The sequence below is a fragment of the Culex quinquefasciatus genome, chromosome 2, assembly GCF_015732765.1.
Source record: "Culex quinquefasciatus strain JHB chromosome 2, VPISU_Cqui_1.0_pri_paternal, whole genome shotgun sequence".
NCBI classification, from domain to species: Eukaryota; Metazoa; Arthropoda; class Insecta; order Diptera; family Culicidae; genus Culex; species Culex quinquefasciatus.
In genome coordinates this window covers 18,127,714-18,145,695 of record NC_051862.1, presented here as the reverse complement: position 1 = coordinate 18,145,695, position 17,982 = coordinate 18,127,714, and the positions used below count along the sequence as shown (strand labels likewise).

The 17,982-nt window shown below is 35.6% G+C and overlaps 1 protein-coding gene across 4 annotated transcripts in view; it reads right to left on the bottom strand.

Moving 5' to 3' along the window:
* LOC6037655 (chromatin modification-related protein eaf-1) overlaps window positions 1-15,235 on the bottom strand; it is a 32,636-nt gene extending 17,401 nt beyond the window's left edge. Inside the window, exons 1-3 of one of the 4 annotated variants that reach the window (XM_038253078.1) lie at window positions 8,950-9,635; window positions 8,740-8,884; window positions 3,372-3,555 (exon numbers count right to left, since the gene is read on the bottom strand). In XM_038253078.1, coding sequence (XP_038109006.1) covers window positions 3,372-3,410 — 39 coding nt within the window. In that variant the 5' untranslated portion in view covers window positions 3,411-3,555; window positions 8,740-8,884; window positions 8,950-9,635. Of the gene's footprint in view, window positions 1-3,371; window positions 3,556-3,950; window positions 4,291-8,739; window positions 9,636-14,869 lie in introns of those variants that run through there. The other 3 variants (XM_038253076.1, XM_038253077.1, XM_038253079.1) reach the window with 3 other exon arrangements.
* Window positions 15,236-17,982: the final 2,747 nt, after the last annotated feature.

Below are 17,982 nucleotides of genomic sequence, written 5' to 3'. Positions count from 1 at the left end.
AAATTTTTAAAAACCCCGCATCCTAACCTGACACCCACATTAAGATAGGGAAAAATCACATATGTAGCGGTTCATTGTACAAATGTGATATTTCCACTATCGGAGAACCTCCTTGTCTCGATGACAGCTTACCGGCTATCGATTAAGCCCTGAGACTACGCCAAAGTGGGTTCTCGCAGCATGAAGTGGTGTCCATGTGTAAAAATGGAAGCTTCAGCAAAATACTGAAAACTTCGATTTTAATTCCACATTGAATCAAATCATACTCTTTGCCAAACAAGCATCAAACCTATGACACTCATTATGACAAAGCCCAGGGAAAATCTGGTACTTTGTTCGGAAATTAATTGAAAACAAAACCAAGTCTGTTTGTCCCATTGATACGCTTCTACGCATATTTGTCGCACCAAGTATTTTCTTACACGGAATCATTAGTGTTACGAAGCATTATGTCTTGTTTACCTGTTGTATAGCAAGAGGGTCACAAATAAGAGTGATAATGTGCTAACTGGGGCGATTAGGGACACATAGGGCCACATAGGACCCACGGGACAATTGTGCGTAGAAACACAGAAATCGGTCGGAAAATTTCAATCGCGTTTTTCTCAGTTGCACTTTTTTGAACTTGGGACAATTATGCGTAGAACGGCAGTATATACATTTGAAAAACAATAGCTTATAGGACCTTTAAAAAAACTCTAGAATTGTTCTTTATCACCTACATTTTTTTGCAATTCATTATTGAGTTTTGCTGCTGAGTTTTGTAGTGTTTTCAAATGTTTTTGCTAAATAAAAACAGGTTTTATCATTGTTAGCTTAATAGTAGTTTATGCAACAAGTTGCAAAAAGGAAATTTTTTCAGCACGTGTCGTACATTAATCCAAAAAGGTTTACCAAGTTGGATGAATACGACGGGTGCTGAAAAAATCAAGTTTTGCAACGGGTTGCTTACAACATTTTTTGCAATTCCGAAAACGCTTTTTGAATGGAATTTTATGTCAACTATTCATGTGTTAAGTAAATTCACCGTTAAAAAAAAAAAAGAAAAACGTTACTTTTCGATACAAGTGTTGAAAAGTTTAACTTTTCAGCACCTATTTCAGCGCTGAAAAGTAGGACTTTTCAGCACTGGTATTGAAAGGTATAAAGTAGGCCGTTTTGTGTCTCCAGAAAGACAGGAAAAGTTGACAGTTTCACAGCGGAATCTAAAAAAAAACTTTTTAAAGTTTAAAAAAGAAAATAGTACCTGAAAAACAGGTGGCCACAATATTGTTACTTAAATATAATTCAATAATTTGTTCATGTCATTAAAATTAATTTTTTTGAAATATTTATATTTTCTTACTGAAAATGATGTGTATTCAAAAAAGGAAAATCCAAAATTTCAAGTAACTCAAAAATTGGTATTTTTCGTAATGTAACTTTTATTCACCAAATTTTTTAAAGCTCCTTTCTTGAAACACAGGCATGTTTTATATATTCCAGCTCAAATCGGGAATTTTTCTGGTTCTTTGGTACCCGACCCTCTCCGATTTCAATGAAACTTTGTAGACATACTATTCAATATATATCTTATATAAGCCATTTTATTGTACATGGAGCCAGTTGCACTCGAAAATGACATTTTAGAAGAAACCGTTGCGTCGTATTAAAAAGTGGCCAAAGACAAACTTGGAAATTGGATGGGCTTTCTGAAAAAAATACACTGAAAGAAAAATACACGCCACTTCTATGAAAATTTTCGATTTTTGATGTCACGATATTTTTTTTCGATCGATTTTTTGAGTAAATATCCTAAGATGTTACAAAAAGACTCACGAAAAAGCAGAATGTTATGTCTCTCCTAAAAAATACAGAAATTATTTACTAAAACTGTTTTTTTGAAAAGTGGTCTAAACGTCAACTTTTTGTCCTGAGTCCAATCCTTGTGAAGATCATTTCAATTTTGCACTTTTCTGTGTACGACTGAGGTGGAATATTATATGCCTGTGACTCCATTTCAATATTTTGAAATTCGTAAACAAACATTTTAAAGAGATATTGAATTTGTTAGTTGTTAGGCTGGGACTCCAATTTTAAGTAAAGACCAAATACAACTTCATGTACCTGAAACAGCCAGGGAGCAAGATGACAGCTCCAATACAAAATGGTATTTATTGGAAATTATTTAACAGTTAAAAATGGCCGATTGATAAAAAAATAAAAATTTTGGTTTAAAATGTCAACACGCACATTTTGGAATATTTTATATCAAAAATGGTAAAGATAGACAATGTCTAGTCAAGAAGTAACTTCTTTATAGCAAAACGTACAAAATCTTTTTCGTTTGAAAATAAATTAAACTAGTAAATTAATTGAATTATCGACGTAGAGACATAAATTACATTTTTTTTATATATCGATGAGCAAAAAATATTTTAAACGTATTTAAACACTTCCATCAATTAAGGTAACTTGAAATTTAAATAGTTTACTGTATAAAATGTATTTCTCAATGATTTAATGCAAATTAATAAAATTGATACACAGTTATTTCAGATATTCGGGACAGATTCGGAACACTTTTGTGGTAATTTGTCAATGTCAATGCAACGTTTTTTCGACCCTACTATTTTTAGAACCTTAATTTTGCCATTCTTTACTTATTTCACTAGTATAAGTAGTTCTTTTCAACAAAATACTCAATTCAAGACTATTTGATTAACTCTGCCTCCAAATTGCCTGTTCCATAGTTGTTGGATGCTATTGTATCTCCCACAATTGCGAAACACCTAATTTAATCAGGAAATACAACAAACAACACAAATCAAACGGTTTACAAAAACATAACTGTTCTTAAAATTTATTGGATCCAGCTTTTGTAGTCATTACTTTGTTGATAGTATACACTTCCTAGAGAGAACCATAAAAAAGACAAAAAAAAAGTGTTCCGAATATGTCGATTTCATGGGTTAGTGTCTTTCTTCATATTTTTTAGATGAAACATTAAATTTTGCAGATTATCAACACATCAATCGAAAGATAACAAAAAAGCATTCAAAAGATGAAAGCAAATTATTATGTTCAATTATCTCTTTGTATGATTTATTGAACATTGCGCGATCTGTAAACTATTCCGAATATGAGGGATGACTGTATTTCTAAAATTGTTAGATATGTTGCAATCGTTTTGCTATACATTCTGTGATATTTTTTGCTTCATTATCTGATTTTGTCCTGAACCAGCCTCCGGCTGTTAGTTCATTAATAAAGATAAATCTGATTTTGTCTTATTGTCTTAATTTATATAGCAGCTTGGAAAATAAATATTGTAATTACAATTATTGTAAGTTCAAAAAACATTTTTTCTGATCAACACATGCAATACTTACATCAGCTTCTTGACATGATGCTGGTTCCAAACTTTGCATTGTGGTTTGTACAGGTGTGCTATTGATTTATACATTCACAAGAGTCTGGCGGATCTGTCTCTAGCAGGAGGAATCCGTGAACAAACTATCGCTGCTGCTGCTCCGCTGATTCGACATCTGACGATTTTGGAGGTGTGTGCGATTCCTGGAAAAAATGACAGAAATAAAAGATAAACAACGTCAGAAACTGAATTGCATTTGCAACATTACGCAAAAAGGGGGCACGATTCCGTCACACGATTATGTGTGCGAATATATTTTTTTTTGCGTAAACTTCTCACGATACAAGAAGGCACACAGAACACGGGAGAAGAATGAGCAAACACGCGTGTGGACATCATCATCATCCTTTTTCACGTGAGATGTGTGCTACACTACAAGGACCTGCTTGCTCCCCAACACAAAGAGAGCAACATCGTGGATCGGCTTCCAGAGACAAAGATCAATGTCCTTTTGCTTCGCAACATCGCAAAATGTGCTTGATTAGAATTCAGTGCATTTCACTAATAAGCCCACTTTTTTGCAGCACAAAAAACCCACCTAACACGAACTGAATGAAAATTTTTCGCACACCACACTTCTTGGGACCTTGGGCGTATGGCAATGACCCACTCTCTGGTGTGAGGAGGCTCGCTAAGCTGCTTCTCAAGCCACTTTCTGACAGGTGCATCCGCTCGAAGAAACGATGATGCATGGGATTCCCCCCATTCACAAAACCCGGTTCCGTGCACCAAAACGTCCTCTTACATTATGTATAACACACGCAGCGCGAGAATAACATTTGCGGGGAAAAAATACCACCCAATAAACTCGAATATTTAAGGGCGCACGATCTGTCACTTCTTTGGGCAAATTTTGCTCTTGCTGTGTTTTGATAAATAAAATTCCAACTTCACGCGATTTTCCTCACACACGAGTTGAGCTCGCACATCTCACTCGCGAGTGCTCTCACAGAGTTTACCTGGATGAGAAGTGAGAATGAGCAGTCGGTGGGTGAGCCAGGGCTGCCGGCTTTATTTCCGATGAGGATATTCTGAAGGAATTTTGATTTTCTATTAAACTTTCAACAACATCTAACTTGTTTAAGGGTGCACAGCAACCAAAGAAGTTTTTGTCTTCTTTTTCCAAACATACGAATCCTGCAAAAATTTGATTGTAAAAATAGTCAAATGTTGTTGTAAATTGTTTTGTAGACAGTACATTAGGAGATGAATAAAAAATGTTATATAAATTGCTTAAAAATACTTAGATGCATAGTCTGGGACAGTACAAAAATTACTGCATACGTATTTTTACATATAATAGAGAAATGTTAGTGAAAAACACAGCCAAAGTTGACCCCAGAAAAAAATAAATTTTCAAAGCATTGGCAAAGTCACATAAAACAAGTCACACTTCCAACCCAATAAATTGATTTTAGGTGAATTTTTTGGTGGGTCGAAAATAGGTACATTGAAGCCCCAAAATAGGGGCAAATAATCGAGCTTATACAGCGATATAAGATACTTGTATCAAAAGGTTGATACTTAGCTTTAGCATTAAAGACCCTATCTAATAATGTAAAATACACTAGGCTGCATGTATCAGTCGGGTGAAACAGAAATTTTGTTTTTTCAGCAACACATTTTTGGGTCCTATTTTGGGTTCCACAAAACCTCCAATTTGTATGGAAATTACTATGGGGAAATTCACATTTTTACATTTTTGAAGGTATAAAATTCATACTTTATTTTAGAGCAATTCCAGCTCAAATCAGGATTTTTTTTTTGGTACTTTTGTACCCGACCCTCTCCGATTTCAATGAAACTTTGTAGACATGTTATCCTAGGGCTATACAAGCCATTTTTTGTATATGGAGCCAATTGTACTCGAAAATGATATTTGAAAAGGGCGTAAGTTAGTTAGATAATTTTGTATTCTGTGATTTAAAAAAATGCTGTATCTCAAAGCCGTTACTTCGTATCAAAAAGGGGTCAAAGACAAACTTGTAGAAAATTGGACGGTCTTTCTGAAAAAAATATGCTGAAAGAAAAATACACGCCACTTCTATGGAATTTTTCAATTTCTTAGTTTGAAAGTTAAAATTTAGGGTGGTGTCACAATTTTTTTTTCGTTCGATTTTTTTGAGGAAATAGCCTAAGATGTTACAAAAAGCCTCACGAAAAAAGCTGGATGGTATGTCTCTCCTAAAAAAATACAAAAATCATTAACCAAAAAGATTTTTTGAAAAGTGGTCTAAACGTCAAAATTATCAAAAACTTATAGTGGGAACCGATTTTCCAGACAATTTTACTTAAAAGTCTCCATATTGACCATTTTTCTAAGTCCAATCCTTGCGGAGATACAGCGGTTTTAAAAATAAAAATGTTGAAAAAGTTGCATTTTTGGTGTTTTTTTTTGCATTTTATATATGACAGACTTGATTTTTAAGTCTCGAAAATATTTTTACCGGAGTGCTCGTTCAATTTCCCTTAAGTTTGCCTTTGATAGCCTTTCAATTTGATGTTTGGGCTTACAGATACAAACTTAGTTACATTTCTTATTACTGAAAATAGCATTTTTTTTCAGTGTGGTAGAAACCTGGATAGTAAATAAGCTTATATAAATATTAACACGAGTCAAACCAAAAAGCTGTCAAAGACAAACTTATAGGAAATCGGGCGAGCTTTCCGGTAAAAATATTTTCGAGACTGAAAGATCAATTCTGTTATATATAAATTGCCAATAACCACCAAAAAACTATTTTTTCATCATTTTTATTTTGAAAACAATCGTCAATATGGAGACTTTTATTTGAAATTGTCTGAATCCATTCCCACCATCGATTTTTGAAACTTTTGACGTTCAGACCACTTTCCAAAAAACAGTTTAAGTAAATGATTTGTGTATTTTTGTTAGGAGAGACATACCGTCCTGCATTTTTCGGGAGCCTTTTTGTAACATCTGAGGCTATTTGTTCAAAAATATCGAACGAAAAAAAAACCTGACATCACTTTAAAATTTAACTTTTAAACTTAAAAATCAAAAAATCTCATAGAAGTTGCGTGTATGCTTTTTTCAGTGTATTTTTTTTTTCAGAAAGCCCGTCTAATTTCCTACAAATTTGTCTTTGACCACTTTTTGTTACGATGCAACGGCTTGGAGATACAGAAATGTTAAATTACAAAATACAAAAATATTTAAATAACATATGCACTTTTCAAATGTCATTATCGAGTGCAACTGGTTCCATGAACACAAAAATGGCTTATATAAGCCTAGCATAACATGCCTACAAAGTTTCATTGAAATCGTAGGGGTCGGGTACAAAAGTGCCAGAAAAAGTCCTGATTTGAGCTGGAAATGCTCTATGATCGAATATTAAAATATTTGGGCCTTTTTAAGTGTTAGGACTGATTTTAAAAAAAAATAAATTAATATCAATCCTCAATATCTTTGATGCAAAATTTTTGGAAATATTCTGATCCATCAGGATTTTTTTTATAGGGTCATTTTTGATTTTACAGGTAAAAAATTGTTATTTCACGGTCCACGACATCGAAATATTTTACATCTTGAAATCAAGTCCAATAAGTTTTGTTGGATTTTTTTTTTCAAAATCCCTAGTTTCTCGCATAATTGGCAACACTGCCAAATTAATTTTGACCAACTTGTGCCAAAGCTCAAAACATGGTTTTTTGTCATCTGAAACTATCTAAAACATATCCAACAATCTAATTTAAAAAAAGGATATTGTGTTTAAAAAAAATGCTACATTGTTTGCCCTATTATTTCTTGGCAAAAAATTGAAAGCAGAGGAGTGGCACAAACATAAAATATTTGTTGGCCTTTTGCTGACGCGCATAATTGTTTTTAATCATTTTCAAAAAAAAAATTACCAGCCAACTGTGCATTCCCCTGGTTTAGAATCATGTTTAGCATAATCTTTAAAATTTTATTTATTTATTTATTCACAAGCCTTACCCGAAAAACTTCGTTCTGCCTTTTTTTAGTTTGTTGACGTTTTTAACTTTTTTGCTTATTCAGCCTCCTGTGATCAAAATTTGATTTTACGTAACTTTTCCCATACAATCTGCAGATTTTCCGGAATCGGTTCCAGAGTGGCCAAAATGTCAATTAGTTAGCGTATAAACCTTCCTTGGGCTTATACGAACCCAACGCAACAAAGAGCACCTCGATCCGAGGCTCCGTATTGATCTGATTAGCGTTCGAACAAAACCATCGATTTTTTTTTATATATATAGATAGAAGATAGATTCAATTCAATTCAATTGGTGTTTATTAGAATTTAGCAGTTCTGCTCCAGGATGTTACATTTGCAATTCAGAGATTTGGAGAACCTTTCAACTGAGATCAATTCATAAGCCTTTACAGGGAGGGTACATGTTTCTAGATGGTTTTTTACATTGAAATGTTGAAATTCTGGATGTAATTTCAATTATTATAGTGCCAGTTTAGGTGTAAAGCAGTTTTCAAACATTGCACGACTCACACTTTATTTTCCAGTCAAGAAATATTCTAGCAGAGCTGGTTCTGTCAGAATTCTGCTAGAACCTCGTGATTGGGTTAGAGTTCTTAACCCTTTCGAGCCTGATGGGTCATATATGACCCAAATATCAAAATTTCCAAAACTAGCCTATAATTTTCGTATGGTCATAAAAATCATTTTCCCATCATTGACAAAAAAAATATTTTTTTGAAAATTCAGGCCTGAAAGGGTTAAAACAAGCCCATTCTATGCTCCACCCGACCAAACAACCCATCCTCCCACTGTTGGCTCAACTGGCAACATTGCCTGATTTACCACCCGAACCATGAGCACCAACTGACTCACTGTGTGCTCTTGCCTCACGCTTCGGGTCGGGGGGCTTCAAAAAAGAGGCGACATTGAAACCAATTCCGAAACATGTGACGATGACCTACTATTATTTGTCTCATTCACAAAAGTGAACGCCAGCCAGCCAACCAGCCGAGAGCTTGAGCCGTCACAGAGTGGTGGTGTCTACGTCACAAGTATGCTGCTCGGGTTGTTGGTGGTCGTAACCAACATAACGCGCTGCTCGCTCAGGGTTCATCTCACGATTAGGTTCGTGCGTGTGTCCTTCACGACATTTTCTAACAATGATGGGGGAGCAGCAGCCGCGACTTTGTTGCGACAACATTTTCGCTTGAAACCGATCCAAAACAAAAGCGACGTCTTTCTGACAGGCGAGGTGACACTGACAGCTATGCTGCTGCTGAGGAGTGAAATTTCGCTGCTCGCCACTTGCTGCTGCTTGGGGGAAAAAGAGAAATTTCTCTTCCAGCGTCTAATCTTCGGTTTCCTTACCTTCTGCTGTTGGGGCGGGAGGAAGTGGGTGGTTGGTCAACAAATCTTCCTCCGCGGGTTCCAGGTTCGCACAATTTTCACTTTTGTTGGACGACGTCAGCCAAGCTCGCACATTGCTTTTTGTGTTTTTGCGTAAAGTCTCTCGCTAAACGAAAATCCAAGTCAAAATATAACAGCAGCAAAGAGACAGATTCCTCCAATAATACACACTTTTACGACCACGACGTCGACGAAGGCATGAGAGACGTCCTCTTTTGACACATGCGAAACTCTCCGATGTTGGCCAAACTCTTCCTTGGTTTTGGCTGGCCGAGAGGGGGCTTATGCTCTGTGTGGTGGCCACTCTAGAGGCAGCAGCCAGCCGCCCATCCGATGGTTCACAAAATTCAACCTTGTTGTTGTTGTTGGTGCTGCTGATTAGGGTGAGCGATCCTTTCTTGACACTCGTCACTTTTTGATCAAAACAAACTCCTAACCAGGATCACAAAGATCTTCCCTCCCCCACCACAAGGGGCAATGTTTACGTCAAATTTTATCAACAAATTTTACGCCCAGGTCCACAACAGCCCACCCTACCCTAGCCACTTCTTGTGTGCACTTCTCCCGTGTGTGTGCGTGTGTTGGTGAAGAAAATCCTCGCGAGACGAATCCTTCGGCCACAATCGAGGAACTTTCCACGGGTCGGAGATTCCTAGCCCACCGGAACTTGACCGTCACCGTACGCACCGAACCGCGCAGCACCCGGATCGACCACCTTTGGGACTTTTCCGCGGAAGCTTTTCCGTCTTTTCCGCGAGCCAAGACTTGAGACGAGACGAGGCCTGCTGCTGCTGCAAATTGGACACACAACTTTTCTTCTCAGCACACACCACCAAACGCCAGGCTCTCCCGTTTCTCGCACACTTGCGGTCGTTTGACAGATCTCAACTGACAGATGTGCGTAAACGATCGCTCTCTCGCTCGCGTGCCGATGAATGAAACTGAGCAGCGTTGCCACATGTACAGATTTATTTGTATATTACAGATTCCTGAGAATCATGCAGGTTTACAAACTTTCACTAAACAACATTAAAATTTGCTGAAAAAACATGTTTTAAGCATTGTTTAAACAAAAGATACTACTAATTTTGTTTAAAACACGATTTTTGAACATTTTTTGTTGAAAATTTACTCGAAATTTGTCCCTTACAGATTTCAGAACATCAAACTTACAGAATAAAATGACAGCCGTGCCGCGGCGAGCGGTGAGTGAGACCGCAAGAGGAATCGTGAGAATAGCGGTCCGCTCACGGCTCACCGTTGTTGACACGGTACCGTTTGACATTGTTGCGGCGGCGGCTGCTGGAAGCATCGTGAATGAATCGAACGAATGAATGGGACGGCGGCTGAAAACACATGCACACTGCTTTTGGCATGGTAGGATCGGTGCGGTCAAAATCGAAATGCAGATTCGACTCGCATAAACAACTACTGCTCAACCAACGCTCATTCAAATTATACGCATTCACATAGAAAAACGTTTCAAAAAAGTTGAAGAAAATGTCGTTTTCAATATACATAATGGTCATTTAAAATGTTCGATTGTTTAAAAGTAGTCAAAATAATGTATAAAGAAATTCCCAAGTCTGTCATTTGACAGGAATTGAATTACTGTAGCTCATTTTGTCACATGTGTGTGTGTGTGTGTGTGTGTGTGTGTGTGCAACCAACCAAACGGGACCACGCGGTCGCTTCTTACAAATTGAGTTGTTTCCATATATTTTAGATTTTGACATTCTATACATGCAAATTACTCTGCCGAGCTTCGGTGACCCATTTCTACGCTGGCTAGCCGAGCGCGAGGTACGTCAGCTTTATCGACAAGCCCCGCCTTGAAGAACGTTTGCACCAATCGGGTTCAAACGTTATTTAGAACTTCCGAAACCCTTGTCAAATGGACAAGGACCCAGCGCGTATATAGTTGATAGTAACAGTATTCATAATTCCTAATTAGCTCACCAAGTCGCGATGGCCTAGTGGTTAGCATTTTTGCTTACCAATCCAAAGGATGAGGGTTCGAACCCCGACTCGAGCGACTTTGATTTTTCGTTCATGTTCAGAGTTTCAAGATTTATGTTTTCTATACTTTCTCGTTGGGAGCAGATGGGAATCGAACCCAGGACCATTCGCTTACAAAGCGAACACCGTAACCAGTCAGCCACGGCCGCTCCCCTCTGTAGCTCATTTTGTCACATCCCTCTTTATCCTGAGCTGAGCTGAGTCGATAACTATTTGAACCCTTTTTTTGTTGACACTAACCACTGCGACACTCTATTGTAGCATGGCCTGTTCTCAGGTTTTCTGTTCTTTTTGGAGTAACAGCCAGTTGTTGTTACTTTTGAGGAGCGGCTGTGGCTGAATGGTTACGGTGTTCGCTTTGTAAGCAAATGGTTCTGGGTTCGATTCCCATCTGCTCCTATCGAGAAAGTTAAGGACATAGAAATACTTGAAATGCTGAATATGAACGAAAAATCAAAGTCGCTTGTGGCGGGGTTCGAACCCCCGTCCTTTGGATTGGTAAGCAAAAATGCTAACCACTAGGCCATGGCGACTTGGTGAGCCTAGACTGGAATTAGGAATACTGTTACAACCAACCCGCAACGCCTTTCGAGGTGTATCCTAGGGTTCCACCTCTCCTACTAACATTGAGTCCAAAACCTCCCTACAAACATCTATACCACTAAGGTGACGTAGGGGTCCTTGCGCACTTTAGATAGGTGTTTACTAACGATCCTCCCCTTCCCTGAGGATAGCTTGGACCCGGCCAGGACCCCCTTATGCCCTGGGTAGTATTACACACTCATCAAAAGATGAAGACATGGTATCTCCCGTGTTGGATTATTGTTCCGGATGAGGGTCTAACACAACCAGACCAAACAGTGGGATAAGCGTTGTGGAGCCTTCCGGTGGTGGGGCGTCCTCCAAATGCTAATGCTAATGCTAATGCTAACAGCCAGTTGTTGTTACTTTTGATGCATGTGATACAGAAGGAATGTAGATCTGATATGTAATATAGGCTAGTACGCAGATCGGAAGGAAATGGGTCAAGAAACAGCTTTACGAACAGCAGAACAAAGAAGAGGCAGCGATTTCCATTAGATTTTTTTCTTGACCGGTTCCTTCCGAAGTGCGTATACCGCTTATGGGTGAACAATCACACGGTCGAACATCAGAATGCCAAATATTAAAATGCCGCACCACCTGGTCGATGAAATTTGGCCGCAAATTTCATATGCCCAAAACGCTTTTTGGCGGAACTACTTAGAAATGATATATCGAGCCAAACATTTCATTAGGGCACAAAACCAAAAACCGTGATTCGAGAAAATCGCTGGCAAAAAGTGGACAACTTGTTTCAATTCCTATTTAAAAAGAAAGCTTGACTGGTGGTATTTTTACTGATGATACGATAAAACACATCATTATCCTCAACTCTGCTTTAATGCTTCTTAATTTATGTTGAATTCCGCAATAAAACTCATAATTTTAAAAAATCTCGCTATTGGGCCCTTTTAACTTTCCAACTGTTGTTCATAATGGGCCCTTTCTTAATGGAATTTCGAAAAGAACTGAAAGGGCACTAAAGCGCTGTCACCTGATTGTTGTTTTTAATGATGTGTATGGGCCCATTTGTTTAGTTAGAAATAATGAGGAATTCAGCGGAAATTTTGATAATTTGTGAAGTTTTGTAATCGATTGGTGTAGATAAAGTATGTGAAACATAAATTTTTTTCAAAAGTGTACAGAACAGCAGCCGCGGGCCGTATTGAATATTGTATTTCGACGAAGTTTTTTTTCTGCAGAAATCCTTGGTGAAACGTAAACCAAACTTTGTTTTGAAGTGAATTAGTGTTAAGAATGTATGAAAAGTTCACTTTATAACATAGAAAGTTCTTTAACCACGAAAAACTAACGAAAAAGAAAAGGGCACAATTGAACTTTTTTTCTGGTTTGGAGTGAACATTGTTATGTGCCCTTTTGTTTTTTTTTTATTTTTTCTATATATTTTTTCTATATATTTTCTATATATATCTGATTCTTGGAGGGCATGTAGGGAGTGTACTAATGAATGGAATAGTGGAATAATCCCGAATGTTTACGTTTTGGTTTTGTGCCCTAATGAAATGTTTGGCTCGATATGCGTGAGTGTCTGTCTCAAATAATGACTTATTTAACATACCTGTGTCAATCAAAAACATATTTGCGATAATATGTTATGTCTTTTGAGCATTGTTTTTTTGGCTTTTCAACCTTTGGTGATTCAACTTTTAGAAATTCGACGTACCTGTTATATGTAAAAAAAGTAAATCTTTCCCTGTTCCTGAGGGGAACACCCGTGAAGAGTATCGAGGCCGGCATTTACAAAGCGGATTCAGTGACAGTTTATTAATCAGCTTAATGTTAACATGTTAAGGTTAATGTTAACATTCCATAGGTTGTCTTCCTAAGGTGTCTTTGATAAGGTCCAGTTTGTGACGATACACTACCTTCCCTTTACTAAGCACTCGATTCCAGAAGGGAAAAGATCAGCAGTTGTATTGGTCCAAGCCGGGAGCCGGGATTTGAACCCCGATCTACCGCTTACGAGCGGAAGCGTTACCACTGGGCTACGTGGCTCGGTGTTATATGTACCATTAGAAATGATTCAATGAATCAATTAAGTTAATGTCATGAACATTTTAAATATTATTCTCGGATGTTTGTGTTGCTTGTTTCTTTTTAGATAATTTATGAACGAGAGCCATAAATGAATCATCTGCTTCATCATGCTCGTACCTTTTTGTCATCAAATAAAATAACTAAACTACAACATTCCAGAGGGCTTCTCTGTGAGCAAAGAAGCATAAATTGCCATACATTTTTGGCAATCATTAATACAATAATAGTATGTGGGAAAGATTTTTCTTTCCGATTTGGTGTCTTGAGCAAAGTTGTAGATATGGGTAAGAGAGCTACTCAGGAATAAATGATTACAATCTAAAAAGTATTTTTTTTTTAAATAAACTTTTAAATCATGTTCCATCCTCCACATCAGTATTTTCGATTTAAGATATTTTCAATTTTTTAGAAAATCAAAAAAATAATAATTTAAGTGAGAGAAAATATGGGCAATAATTTTGTCACCAAGTTATACATTATTGAAAAAATAGATATTTCAAATTTTTTTAAAATTTTAGCATTTAAAATTTGAGTCTTTTGTAATGTAGAACGGATAAGATATTTTTGCTTGAATTTATTATTCTTTAAAAACTATCTTTAATACAATTAAAAACTGGGAGTGTAGCTTATATTTTTTGAATAGCATCTACCATTTAGTTAAATACTCCAAATCGATCAGATAAATTTCTTCTCAAGGTTTAGGTTTTTGAGTACATATCTGGAGTTTTTTTTAAATGAAACAAAGGTCCAATAAACCAAAAATTTTACTTTTTGCTTTTAGAGTGTTTTTGAAAAACACCCAAAAAGCAAAAAAAAATTGTTTAGTGGACCATATTTTTTTTTTAATCTTCTTATATTTACATGGTGCAACAAATTTTGTAAAAAAAGCTTTTTTAGTCACATGGAATGCCTAATCAAAAATACAAATCCAGAGTTTTTTTTTAATAGGTCATATAAACGTAAGGCAATAGTTTATAGGACCTTTTCAAGAAAAACTTAAAAATTAAATCTATTTCGGGTTTTCACAGAGAATTGAAAACATACAGTTTAATTGGATTTCCCTTTTTAATATTGAATACATGCCATTCAATATTGAATACATGCCATTCAATATTGAATACATGCCATTCAATATTGAATACATGTTGAATATACTGAAAAAAATAAAATAAAAGTCCTGAAAGGGTTATGTAACTATTGATTACATTTTGACCAATGTTGTACAAAATCTCTCCCACTGTGCGATACCACGGTGTAAAATGCGAGAAAGAGAAAAACAACAAGAGAGCCCACGACGAGAGTAAGCGAGAAGGCATGCAAAAAAAGGAAATCGTGGAAAAGCAAAATCTGATTTGGTAACAAAAATAGCGGCCGAATGTGGCAGAGAAACGGCACCAAAACTGTCCCCCGGAACCACTTTTCCGTGACTTACCTTGCGTGGAGGGTTTTCCGCGCTCCAAAGTCACTTCCGGACAGGATTCTCCACCGCAAAATGCTCTTCAAACTCTGTTCAAAAACCAGCACTAAACTTTTTTTTCTCTATTTCTCTGCACTTCTTTCGCACACCACACCACGGAGGAAGCGAACTGCTTCGGGGGTTCACAGGAATGCGGTCGGATTGCGTCGGAACACGGGTGCCCACAGGAACAGTGGCCACAAACACTGCGCCACGGTATTGTCTATCGATTCCACGTTCCGATGGGAACCGCAACGATCGAAAACTCGCAAAATTTGCTTTTGGAAAAATAAAGGACCAGGTCGTTTATAAACACATTTGACGTTAGACCTTCTTTTGGCAGCAGCTGTCAAAGTGGGCGAGAGCGGTGCGCGGACCAAGGCTGTTGAATGCAGTAAGGTGAGCGTCGTGTCGTGTTTTGCGATAAACATTCTTTATGTTAAAAAAAATATCGAAGAAAATATAAATTTTGTTCAAAACTGGTATTTTTTTTATTGAGTCCTATAATCAAAATTTGAAAACTTTATGTCAATGTCCATCGGCAAAGTTGAAGTTATTGATGAAAACTATTTAAAAATTATTTACACGAAAAACATTGCTATTCCGATTTTTTAAAGTATTTTTTTTTCACAAAAAATAATTTATCAAGATCTGTATTTTAAATTTGTTGCAATTTTATGATGTTTTAAGGGACAAAAACCCATAATGTTTTAGCCATAGAGAAGTACGGGCCGAAATTATCTTTTGAAAAAGAAGTAATAAAAAAATGGTTAAAAAAATAAATCTGCAATCGAAAAGTACTATTAAAAATATTTATTAAGCCCGCCGTTTTTTAAAAAATAGCTCATCAAGTTTGATCTGAACTTAAAAAACAGCTTTCCGATAAAAAAATGTGTTTATGAGCGTCCATTTCTAAACATATTTTTTCGAAAGGTTCATAAATTATCCAACAAGTTTATCTAAGAAACATTGAAAAAAAAAAACACAGAATTTCGGTGAATTTTTTGTGTACAAACACGCAAAAAGTTTGTTTTATCCCCTAATTTATAACCCTAATCAAACTTTTCCTTTTTTATATAAAAAAAATCTCTCTCTTTCAAAGATTCAACAAAAATTTAGAAGCAAATATATAATCTGTAACCAAGTCTTTGACACAAGATCCTCTGTAATTACTCTTAGCTTTAATATCAATGTAATTACAAAAGCCGACTCGGTCCTAACCAGGTCCCAGTACCAAAAAGGACCTAATAAAAATAATTTTATGAAAAAAAACAAGTCTTTGGAATAAAAAAAAAAACTCTTTGTTTTTTCTATGCGAACCATAAACTAAATCACTAAATTTCGCGAAAATTTTAGGAAGAAACTTGGAAAAAATAAAAAATATTTAAAGAGTGCCTGTTTTTGTATAGCGATCTAAAGTACCTTTGTATAGAGATCTAAAGTACCTAAAACAAGTGTTAAACTTATTTTTTGTTGTTGTAATACTGCCTTCGAAATAAAATGGTAGTCAAATTGTTACAACGGGAAACGCAAAAAAAAATTAATCGATGCTCTAAATAGTGAACTCCGGTTTCTCAATAACATACTTGAAGTGAATTCAAAAATGTTTTGATTGAAAAAAATACAATCGGGTCCTAAAATTAAGCTAAAATTGGTGATATTTTTGTTTACAACGATAAAGCTTTTTTTATGAGCATAATAGACCTAAAGGATTTAAAATTGAATTTTCATTATATTTTTTGAAAATTAACATCGCGGCCCTTCTTGACAGCTATTTCTAAGGGAACCATAGTTGAACCATCGTAAAATGCCCACTTGTCAATTTATTTATTTTGTGCATTAATATGAAAAAAGTGATCAGAAATGGCTTTTAATCATGTTTTTACCGTTGTACATAAAAAACCATGTTTAATAAATTAAAAATAAACATGTGCATAAAACTCACAGAAATTGAAATTATGTTTGGTAGAAGAATAATAGCGATCATCACGGTAAATGCTATGACAATTTTGCTTTTATTATCGTTTTCCATTAATTTTTTCAAAGTAAAAGTCCTTTTCAATTGAAAACTAACTAAAAAATGATAAAACAGATTTTGTGGGCAAAATATTTGTAGAATGTTGCTATAAATAGAATAAAAAAATAAATAGAATGTTTTTATAAATTGATAAAACTGATTATGTGAGTAAAATATTTATTTAATATTGTTATTAATAAGCATTGATTTTTTAAGAAAATAGTTAGATTTCACGGAAATTTGGTCTTAAAATTAGGCTTAAATTTGTGATATTATTGTTCACAACGTTTTTTTTAAACAATGATTTTTTGTTTGACCGCAAATGATCTAAAATTGATTTTAATTCAATTTTTAGAAAATAACATTGCGGCCCTCCTTGACAGAAATGGTTCGTTCCCAGGGTTCCATCATTAAAAAAATGTTGTCTTGTCAAATAATATGAAAATATAAAATATTTACATAGGGCTTTAGGACCCTATTTCCAAATATCGCGTATTTCATGCTGTACGCGAAATCGTTAAAATTCACTAACTCTAGTTATTATTTAAATTTTCATACCTTTTTTGCAGTTCTGTGACAAAACTGCGGTGTGTTCCATAACACAAATTTTCAAAGATAAATAAAAACAATTATTTTCCTTGCATGTTGATAATCAAATTAACTGTTAATATCTAAATTGATCAAAAAGGATTCCATGCATTATTTTTTTTTATTTATATTATTAAAATAATATAAGGCCATTGCCCCCCCCCCCCCCAAAATCAAAATTGGTCCAAAAATTCGGGAAGCAAAAAAAATATGATTGCAAAACAACTGAGGAGATGTGTAATGCTTTTTAAAACACTTTTTCCATTCAAATGTTTTAACCGTGGCCTGTAATTTCAATTACAGACAGACTTTGGTCAGAGTCGAGGGACATAAACATCAAAAAATATTTGAAACGGCCTTTGTACAATTTTTACAATTTTTATCAATGATCATTACTAAATAAAAAAAAACTTTTATTGCACATTCATTTTAGAGTCAATTTGTAAGTAGGTTTGAAGAGAGAGCTCCTCGCAACATTTGCAAT